The 11,551-nt window shown below is 42.9% G+C and overlaps 1 protein-coding gene across 1 annotated transcript; it reads right to left on the minus strand.

Annotated features, from left to right (window-relative positions):
* Positions 1-857: 857 nt before the first annotated feature.
* ACTL9 (actin like 9) lies at positions 858-2,084 on the minus strand. The gene is given in 1 exon segment (XM_066252663.1): positions 858-2,084. A coding segment is annotated over 1 exon segment (1,227 nt).
* Between the last annotated feature and the right edge of the window lie 9,467 nt (positions 2,085-11,551).

Consider the following 11,551-nt stretch of genomic DNA (forward strand, 5'->3'; position numbering starts at 1 on the left):
AGATGGGCCCTGTGAGAATATTTCTTGGGCAGACTTAGGGCAAAGGGTTGAGCTGAAAACAGTGGGGGCCAACCTGGGCTCTGGGGTCCCAGAACATGGTGTTCTTGAAGGTACAAATGAGGGATAGACTTTGGATGGAAGGAAAAAGTTGGCAAGAACAAATGTGGGGAGGGTAGAGTTTTAGGGGAGAGAGAAACTTGGGTAACGGGCTGTGGACACTGGAGGGCCTTCAGGAGGCCATCATAAGGCAGAGCCTTGAGGGGCAGAACATTCAGTCTTTGTGGTGGATATGTGGAGGCACTTGTGTGGGGGGTTCTGGGGGGTACTCGGAGCATCAGGGTGTTGGGTAACTTTGGATAATCAGAGAGGGGGAACCACCAGCAGGTGGATTTTGGGTCTCAGAACCAGCAATGTCTTGGGAAGTGGATTCTGGAGGGCATGTTTGCAGGCATTAGAAATAGAGATAGATTGTAAGGGTGTATATAGGGGCTGGGACACACATGGAAAGATTCTGGGAGAAGGGTTTGAACGTTCTGGTGCAAGTTCCTTGGAGAGGAACAGGTTATGGAAGTGGGTTTGGGAGTTCTTGACGGGCATATCAATTGGGTAAATTGAGGGGCTTAGAGTCAGAGGGTTATATCAAAAGACACAGAGCATGAGGGTGAGAGACTAAGGGGTCCAAGTTTGGGAATGCCTTGGGCGTGCATTTGGGTGGGATCTTAGGGGACGGGTTTGCCAGAGTTAGTGGGCCTGTGTCAGGACGGGTCCAGGAGTGGACCAGACTGACTCTGGGGGAAGGCAGGATAGACCTGGCTGGGAACAGAAGCTTTACTGCCCTCTCCAAGCCCCTGCCCCACTCAGGAGCATTTGCGGTATACAATTTGGGGACCCTGCTCCTCGTACTGCGCCCTCAGGACCCAGCAGGACTGGAAGGAGCGCAGCGAGGCTAGGATGGAACCGCCGATCCACACCGAAAAGTTGCGGATGGGCTCAACCGCCACCTCCAGGTGCACTTCGCAGGGCAGACTGCGCAGAAGCTCCCTGCGGAAGCGATCCTTCAAACCCACGAAGAGCGAGGAGCCACCGCAGAGCAACACGTTCTGCGCCATGTCCACACGCACCTCCGTGGGCACCTTGTTAAGACTCTGTTTGGCCATGGTGGGGATTCCCACGGGCGACAGCCCAGGCATTTCCGGGGGGCTGAACAGCAGCTCTGGGCACTGAAACAACTCCTTGCCCAGCGTGACCGTTCGGCCATTGGGCAGCTTCAGGCGCTGCCGGCACTCCTGCTCCGGCTGGGCCTGTGCCTTCTGGAAGTCGGGGGCTATGTAACAATAGCAGTGCTTGATGTTCTCCACTGTTTCCAGGTCCTGCTGCCCCAGCGGCAAACGGGAACCCCAAAGCATCTCCGCCAGAAAGGAGGTCAGGTGGGTGCCTGCCAGGTCCAGGCGCTCGATGGCGTGGGGCAGATGGTAGCCTTGGAATACGGGCACGGTGGAGGTGACTCCGTGGCCTATGTCCACCACCAGCCCGTTGACCCGCCCGTGCGAATAGACAGACAGCAGTGACTGGGAAGCTACGTACATGGCGGGGGCGCGCATTGACTCAAAAGCCACCTCCAGTAGCTTCTCGCGGTTGGTGGTGGGGCTGAAGGGTGGGTCAGAGAATAGCAGCGGGTGGTCCTGCGTGGAAACACGGAGGTCGTGCTCCAGCAGGTGGCGCCAGATGAGCTCTGCCGCGTCCCAGTCCACCACGATGCCATTCTGCACCGGCTGCACCAGCATCAGTTCTGGGCGCGCGCGGGCAGCCTCGCCGATGAAAGTCTCCAGCGCTGGCTGTCCCGTGGTGGTCAGTTTCCTGGGCTGGCAGCCCAAGATGGTGGCCACGGTGTAGGTGGGCTGGGCTTGTCCCGCGAAGCCCACCTTACAGGTTCCTGTGCCCATGTCGATGACCACCGCTCCGGTCTTTGGTGGCAACCTATTGTCCACCATGCTGAGGGCGAATGAGTTAGGATTCTCCCCCCCCTACCTGGGGGCCTTTGAGGAGCACTGGTACACAGAGAATTTTGGGTGATTTGCATTCATGACTGCAGATGGCCGGTGGCCAACTGGGCAAGGCTGATCATTGTCCTCTGGGTGTGGTGTGTGGGGAGGAAAGGTTGAGCCTGGGCCAAGGAGAGGCAGAGACAAGGAGATGGGGCTGGTCTATGACGTCAGCCTACCTGCTATCCCGTTTAGAAGACTTCACAATGCAGGGCTGGGGGTGGAGTTCCTCCCTAAGGGTAGGGCCCTTCCCTGCCCTTCTTGCCCCAGAAAGCTCCCAGGGCACTTATTTATTCTGCATCCCCCCACCCTCCAAATACCAAATTTGGAGAAGGAAGGGGATAGAGAGTTCTTGAGAAAGGACCCTTGATCCAGCTCCTTTCTTCAGGAGCAGGGAAGAACCAGGAATTCTCCTTTTGCTGCCTTGTCTTGAAGTTATTTATAGTGTGGTATTTAGAGCTGGCCACAGGCCTCCTTAGAATACGAAACTATTTATCCTTAGGATATTAATCAGAAGGTGGTTGGTTAGTGTGGCTTTCTAGTTTCCAAGAAGATATAAAAGCCAGCCTGGCATGGAGGGGAAGAAGAGGCACAGACACTTCTACTCTAAGTTTTTTCACTCTTCTGCTCTTCCTACTTCCTGGAGCAGCCTCCTTGACCCATTCATGCAGAGCAGGAATTTGTGTCTTCAAATCTCAGCTGGACATCACCTCCTCCTGGAAGCCTTCCGTGACTTTCCCTCCCATGCTGAATGTAACACAGGAATATCAAAGTGAGAGAAACTAAATTTCCTACCTATGTCTAGAGACAGGACCAAAAATAATTATTAAAATTAATTATTTTTGTTTGTAGTCTGGTATATATTTTTGGAAATGTTCATTTGCTCAACTATTTATTGAGGTTCCAGGCAACCCCCCACCCTAGCTTTATTGAGATATAACATTATGTGAATTTAAGGTGTACAATGTGTTGATGATTACCACTATAGAGTTAGTTAGCTAATACCCCCATCACATCACCTCACATCATTACCATTTCCTTTTGTGGTGAGAACATTGAAGATCTACTCTCAGCAATTTTGAAGTATATAACACAGTGCTATTAACTATAATCACCATACTGTACATTAGATATCCAGAAATTATTCATCTTACAACTAGAAGATTGTACCCTTTGACAAACCTCTCCCCATTCCTCCCAGCCCCCACTCCCGATAACCACCATTCTACTCTGTTTCTATGAGTTTGGTTTTTTTAGAGTCCAGATGTAAGTGAGATTATACAGTATTTGTATTCCTCTCTCTGACTTATTTCACCTATTATAATGTCTTAAAGTTCATGTATGCTGTAATACTTGTCAAAATTGCCTTCCTTTTTAAGACTGATTAATATTCATTCCATTGTGTGGATGGACCACGTGGTGTTTATCCATCTATTTGTAGATGAACACGGGCTGCTTTCACCTCTTGGCTATTGTGAATAACACTGCTGTAAACATAGGTACATGAATATCTCTTTGAGACCTTGCTTTCAATTTTCCTGGGTATAAACCCAAAAGTGGAATTGCTGGATCATATGGTAGTTCTATTTTTAATTTTTTGAAGGACTGTTCTTTATACTGGCAATACACATGTTACATTCCCACCAGCAATGTAGGTTCCCCTTTGTATCCTTGCCAATATTTATTATTTTCTGTATTTAAAAAAAAATTATAGCTATCGTAATCAGAGTGAGGTTGTAATGGAGCTTCAAGCATCAGCTCTACATTAGAAAGACATTTAGTTCAAATGAACAGTTCCACAAAGAATTGGATAAACTGTTCAGGGCCTGGCCTTTGGTACTGATAGTGACCCAGCTGTGAGCAGAGGACCATCACTCCACCTTGTTCAGCACATCTACGGGATGGACCCCTGACTCATGAAAAGAGTGTTTTGGTGGATTTAGTTTACAGCCATGTAAGACAAAATAATAAACATGTTTTTCCCTCTAAAGAGCCACCCTGGCAAAGTCAGATGGTGTTAGATGACAACTTGGAATGGGGGCTGGGTAAATTCTCACTACAACTTGATGACTTAGAATTGGGTAAATAGAGGCTCAGAGACATGAAGTGACTTGCTCAAAGTCATATAGCTGGGACGGGGGTTGGATCGGGATATGAACCCAGACCCCTGAGGTACTGTAGTGCCTTGTGAGTCTGGGAAATAGTTAGGTCTACAATCCATCTGAAATGGTAGAATTGGAGGGTGGGATTCTCTGAGTTTCAATTTCCCCATTAGCAATTTTTTTTTTTAGATTTTATTTATTGATTTTTGGAGGGGGGAGAGAGAGAGAGAGAAAGAGTGAGAAAGAGAAGGGAGAAGCAGGAAGCATCTACTTTTAACAGTTGTTTCCTATATGTGCCTAGACCTGGCAAGCCCAGGGATTTGAATTGGCAACCTCAACATTCCAGGTCGATGCTTTATCCACTGCACCACCACAGGGCAGGTCCCTCATTTGCTAATTCGAATGAATAAATAGTACTGGCTCAGCCTTGGTTGGTTGGCTCATTGATAGAGCGTCAGCCCAGCATGTGGATGTCCAAGGTTTGATTCCCAGTCAGGGCACATAGCAGAAGCGCCCATCTGCTTCCCTACCCCTCCCCCTCTCCCTTCTCTCTATCTCTCTCTTCTCTTGCAGCTATGGCTTGATTGGAGCAAGCTGGCCCTGGACGCTGAGGATGGCTCCTTGGTCAGGTGCTAAAATAGCTCTCCAACAGCCCCAGATGGGTAGAGCATCGCCCCATAGTGGGCATGATGGCTGGATCTCGGTCAGGGCGCATGCAGGAGTCTGTCTCTCTGCCTCCTTGCTTTTCACTTAAGAAAAAAATTACAGTACTGGCTTCAAAGTGCAGCTATGAGGATGCATGAGTTATCTGTGAAGTGTTTAGGTCAGTGGGTGGCACAAAGTAAGTACTCTAAGAAAGTAGGTTTGTTACATAAGTTACAGATAGTGTGGTGTGTGTGTGTGTGTGTGTGTGTGTGCAAACACAGGATGACTGGAAATAGCCAAGCAACAGCTTTAACACACACTTAGGGATTTAAACAAGCATTTCTCCTGAAAGAGCATTTCTTGCGCAAATATCAACTGGAGGTCAGACACGTGCAGCCAACGGTGGGTCAGCACTTTCCACCTCCATCTGAGAGGTCATGGAGAAACCAGATGTACACCCTCCTGTCAGCAGGGGGCATCCAAGACCAGCAGTTTCTCTTCCTTCAGTTAAATCCTTAGTTCTCTTGCTCAAGAGTTCACCTGTTACAAATTAGAATTGCCCAGGGGAATTTAACCAACAATCTCAGTGGCCTGGCTCACAGCAGATCCACTGGATTTGAATGTCTGCAGATGGAGGTCAAGTATTGATGATTTCTTTACAGTTCCCAGGAGATCTGAATGTGCAGCAAGTGAGCCTACTGATCTGACTGTGAAAATTCTTATAGTCTGAATTCTCCCTGATCATCAGACAGGACAGAGAATGATACTGGGGTTCTGAAGCAGTTCGCTCAGACCAGCAAGTTCTCATGTTTAATCTAAACATTCTGGAGAATCTCCAGGAGGGTTTGTCAAAACACCGAGTTCTTGCTGGATTCTGATTCAGCAGGTGCTGGAGGCCCAAGCATCTGCATTGCTCACAAGCCTGTTGGTCAGCAGACTCCGGCGTGAGCAGCACTTCCTACCGCCTTGCAGACACCCAGGAGATGGAGGGGGAAAACCCAGGACAGCTGGAACTATGTGATTAAATTATTTTGTTTCTAAATTATTTTTTAATTTCAAAATTTTAAATGACAAAATATGTGAGGCTTATATAGAGCTCACACACATAGAGTCAAAGCATCAAAAATACAGAATAGACAAGCTGTGGAAACAACCTAAGCATCTCTCAGTGACTGAATCCATAAAGAGGAGGTGTACATACAGGGATTACTATTCGACAGTGGAAAAGAAGCTCTTGCCATTTGCAACAGCATGGATGAAACCTTGCAGGCGTGATGGTGAAGTAAGTCAAAGATAAATACTGTGTGATGTCATTTGTGTGTGAAATCTAGACAAGCTGGGGCATACATAAGAATGCTGTATTGATCATGTTTTTATTCTGTACTTTTTTAAATTTTAATTTATTATGCTAACATGGATTCAACTGTCCCACCCAATATAACACCCTCAACCCCCAACCACGTGCCCCTATTACACCCTCTTTGCTCTCCTCCCACTAGCTCCCTCCCCCTTCCCTCTGTCTTGTTATCTGTATCTCTGTGTTATGTATATATAATTTTACTAATGCTTTCACCTTCTCAGAGCCCGTCCCCTCATCCCCCTTTTCTCTGACAGCTGTCCCTCTGATCCCTGTGACCCTGCCTCTGCCTCTATTCCATTCTTCAGTTCACCTTGTTCATTAGATTCCACATATAAGTGAGATCATATGATATTTGTCTTTCTCTGACTGGCTTATTTCACTTAGCATAATAATCTCCAGATCCATCCATGCCATTACAAAAGGTAAGATTTCCTTGTTTTTCATGGCCACATAGTATTCCATTGTGTATATGTACCAAAGCTTTTTAATCCACTCATCCACTGACAAACACTTGGCCTGTTTTCAGATCTTGGCTAGTGTAAACAATGTTGCAATAAACATGGGGGTGCGTTTCTTCTTTTGAATCAGTGTTTTGGTATTCTTAGGATATATTCCTAAAAGTGGGATGGCTGGGTCAACAGGCAATTCCATTTTTAATTTTTTGAGGAAACATCATACTTTTTTCCACAGTGGCTGTACAAGTCTGCACTCCCACCAACAGTGCAGGAGGGTTTCCTTTTCTCCACACCCTCACCAGCACTTATTGTGTGTTGATTTGTTAATGAGTGTCATTCTGACAGGTTGGAGGTAGTATCTCGTTGTGGCTTTAATTTTCATTTCTCTGATGATTAGTGACATTGAACATATTTTCATATGCCTGTTGGCCATCTGTATGTCCTTTTTGAATAAGTGTCTATTCCGTTCTTTTGCTCATTTTTTTTTTTTTTTTTTGCATTTTTCTGAAGCTGGAAACAGGGAGAGACAGTCAGACAGACTCCCGCATGCGCCCGACCGGGATCCACCCGGCACGCCCACCAGGGGCGATGCTCTGCCCATCCTGGGCGTCGCCATGCTGCGACCAGAGCCACTCTAGCGCCTGAGGCAGAGGCCACAGAGCCATCCCCAGCGCCCGGGCCATCTTTGCTCCAATGGAGCCTTGGCTGCGGGAGGGGAAGAGAGAGACAGAGAGGAAAGCACGGCGGAGGGGTGGAGAAGCAAATGGGCGCTTCTCCTATGTGCCCTGGCCGGGAATCGAACCCCGGTCCTCCGCACGCTAGGCCGACGCTCTACTGCTGAGCCAACCAGCCAGGGCCTTTTGCTCATTTTTTAATTGGATTGCTTACCTTCCTGGTGTTGTTTTAGAAGTTCTTTATAAATTTTGGTTATTAACCCCTTATCATACGTATTAGCAAATATGTCCTCCCATTGTGTGATTTGTCTTTTTATTTTGTTTATGGTGTCTTTTGCCATGCAAAAGCTTTTTAGTTTGATATAGACTCATTTGTTTATTTTGTCTTTTATTTCACTTGTCCATGGAGATAAATTGGCAAAAATATTGCTATGAAAGAGATCAGAGAATTTACTGTCTATTTTTTTTCCAAAATGTTTATGGTTGTGTGACTTATATTTAAGTCTTTTATCCATTTTGAGCTTATTTTTGTGAATGGTGTAAGTTGATGGTCTAGGGTCTAGTTTCATTTTTTGCATGTACCTGTCCAATTTTCCCAACACCATTTATTAAAGAAACTGTCTTTATTCCATTGAATGCGTTCACCTCCTTTGTCAAATATCAATTGACCATAAAGGTGTGGGTTTATTTCTGGGTCCTCTGTTCTGTTCCATTGATCTGTATGCTAGTTCTTATGCCAGGACCAAGCTGTTTTGATTACAATGGTTTTTTTATAGTGTAACTTGATATCAGAAAGTATGATACCTCTCACTTTATTCTTCATTTTCAATATTGCTGAGGCTATTAGTGTTCTTTTTTGGTTCCATATAAATTTTTGGAATATTTGTTCTATATCTTTGAAGTATGCCATTGGTATTTTAATAGGAATTGCATTGAATTTATAGATTTTTTGGGGTAGTATAGACATTTTAATGATATTTATTCTTCCTATTCATGAATACATTATATACTTCCACTTGTTTGTATCTTCCTTAATTTCTTTTTTTAATGTCTTAAAATTCTTTGAGTACAAATCTTTTACCTCTTTGGTTAAATTTATTCCTAGGTACTTTATTCTTTTTGTTATATTAGTGAAGAAGATTGTTTCCTTAATTTCTCTTTCTGACAGTTTATTGTTGGTGTATAAAAATGCCACTAATTTCATATCATGCCATTTTGCCAAATTCACTTATCAGGTCTAATAGTTTTTTGACTGAGACTTTAGGGTTTTCTATATACAGTATCATGTCATCAGCAAATAATGATAGTTTTATTTCTTCTTTTCCAATTTGTATGCCTTTTATTTCTTCTTCTTGTCTGATTGCTGTGGCTAGGACTTCTAGAACTACTTTGAATAAGAGTGGTGAAAGTGGGCACCCCTGCTTTGTTCCTGATCATAAGGGGTTGCTTTTAATTTTTTTCAATTGAGTATGATGTTGGTTGTCAGTTGTCATAGATGGCCTTTATCATGTTGAGGTATATTCTCTGTATCCCCACTTTGCTGAGAGTTTTGATCATAAATGGGTGCTGAATTTTATCAAATGTTTTTTCTGCATCTATTGATATAATCATGTGATTATTGTCCTTTCTTTGTTTATGCGATGAATCACATTTATTGATTTGCAAATATTGTACCAGCCTTGCCTCCCCAAGATGAAACCCACTTGATCATGAGGTATGATCTTTTTGATGTATTGCTGGATTCAGTTTGCTAATATTTTGTTGAGAATTTTAGCATCTATATTCATCAGGGATATTGGCCTATAGTTTTCTTTCTTTGTAGTGTCTTTACTTGGTTTTGGAATGAGGATAATGCTTGCCTCAGAAAAGGAGGTTGGAATTATTCCCTCCTCTTGAATTTTTTAGAAATAATTTGAGAAAGATAGGTGTTAGTTCTTCTTTGAATGTTTGGTAAAATTCACCTGTGAAGCCATCTGGACCGGGATTTTTGTTTGCTGGGAGTTAGTTTAAATTGTTTCAGTTTCATTTGTTGTAACCGATCTGTTTAGGTTTTCTGATTCTTCCCAATTGAGTTTTGGAAGATTGCATGTTTCTAGAAATTTATCCATTTTGCCTAGGTTGTCCAATTTTTTGGCATATATATCTTCATAGTACAGTATTTTTTACAATCCATGGTATTTCTGTGGTATCAGTTGTTACTTCTCTACTTTCATTTTGTATTTTATTTATTTGAGTCCTCACTCTTTTTTTCTTGATGAGTCTGATTAAAGGTTCATCAATCTTGTTTACCTTTTCAAAGAACCAGCTCTTGGTTTCATTGATCTTTGTATTGATTTTTAGCCTCTATGTCTTTATTTCCACCTGATCTTTATTATTTTCTTTTTTCTACTTCCTCTGGGCTTTATTTGCTCTTTTTCTAGTTCTTTTAGGTGCAAGGTTAAGCTGTTTATTTGAATTTCTTCTTGATTCTTCAGGTATACCTGTAATGCTATGAACTTCCCACTTAGGACTGCTTTTGCTGTGCTTTTGCTCATAGATTTTGAGCTTTTGTATGTTTATTTTCGTTTGGCTCAAGGAAATTTTTTATTTCTTCCTTCATCTCATTGTTAACCCATTCATTATTTAATAACATGCTATTTAGTTTCCAAGTATTTGAATGTTTTTCAGTTTTTTTATTGTAGTTGATTTCTAGTTTTATGCCATTGTGATCAGAGAAGATGCTTGATATGATTTCAATCTTCTTAAATTTATTGAGATTTGTCTTCTGTCCTAACAGATGGTCTATCCTAGAGAATGTGCCATGAGCACTTGAAAAGAATGTATATTCTTCTGCTTTGGGGTGCAAGATTCTGAAGATATCAATTAAATCCAGCTGACCTAGTAGGTCACTTAAGGCTGCTATTTCTTTGTTAATTTTCTGTCTGGAGGATCTATCCATTGATGTTAGTGGGATATTAAAATCCTCTACTATTATAGGATCACTGTCCATCTCACCCTTTATGTCCATCAAAATCTGCTTTAGCCTGACCAGGTGGTGGCACAGTGGATAGAGCGTCGGAGTGGGATGTGGAGGTCCCAAGTTCGAGACCCTGAGGTCACTAGCTTGAACGCAGGCTCAACTGGTTTAAGCAAAAGCTCACCAGCTTGGATCCAAGATCCCTGGCTCGAGCAAGGGGTTACTCAGTCTGCTGAAGGCCCATGGTCAAGGCACATGTGAGAAAGCAATCAATGAACAACTAAGGTGTTGCAACGAAAAACTGATGATTGCTGCTTCTCATCTCTCTTGTTCCTGTGTCTGTCCCTATCTATCCCTCTCGCTGACTCTATCTCTGTCCCTGTATAAAAAAAATCTGCTTTATATATTTAGGTGCTCCTATATTAGATGTATAAATATTTACAGTGGTTATATTTTCCTGTTGGATTGCTCCCTTTATCATTATGTAGTGACCTTCTTTGTCCCTTATTGTAACCTTTGTTTTAAAAGTTATTTTGTCAGATTGCTACCTTAGCTTTTCTTTTTTCATTTCCATTTGCATGAAATACTTTTTTCTATCCCTTCACTTTCAATGTATGTGTATCTTTTGTTTCGAAGTGCGTCTCTTGTAGACAGTATATGTATGGGTCCTGTTTTCTTGTCCATGAAGCTACTCTATGTCTTTTGATTGGAATATTTAGTCCATTTGCATTTAAGGTTATTATTGATATGTACTTATTTATTTCTATTTTATTCTTTAAATCTACAATCTTCTTTTTCTCCATTTCTTTTCCTTTGCTCTTTATACAGCAGCCCCCTTAACATTTCTTGCATTACTGGTTTGGTTGCAAGTAATTCCTTGAGTCTTACTTTGTCTGGAAAGCTTTTTATTTCTCCTTCAATTTTAAATGAGAGCCTTGCTGGATAAAATAGTCTTGGCTGTAGGTTTTTGTTTTGCATAATTTTGAATATTTCTTGCCAATCCCTTCTGGCCTCAAGTATTTCTGTTGAGAAGTTGAATGTCATCCTTATGGGGGCTCTTCTGTAGGTAATTAACTGCTTTTTTTCTTGCATCTTTTGGTATTCTTTCTTTATCTCTTAAGTTTGGCATTTTAATTATGATGTGTCTTGGTGTAGGCCTCCTTGAGTTCCTCTTTAATGGGACTCTATGTGCTTCTTGAACTTGTGTGACTCTTTCCTTCGTCAATTTAGGGAAATTTTCAGCTATGATTTCTTCAAACAATTTCTCTATCCCTTGTTTGTTCTCTTCTCCTTCAGGAACCCCTATGATGCAGATGT

The sequence above is a fragment of the Saccopteryx bilineata genome, chromosome 1 (genome assembly GCF_036850765.1).
Source record: "Saccopteryx bilineata isolate mSacBil1 chromosome 1, mSacBil1_pri_phased_curated, whole genome shotgun sequence".
Taxonomy (NCBI): Eukaryota; Metazoa; Chordata; class Mammalia; order Chiroptera; family Emballonuridae; genus Saccopteryx; species Saccopteryx bilineata.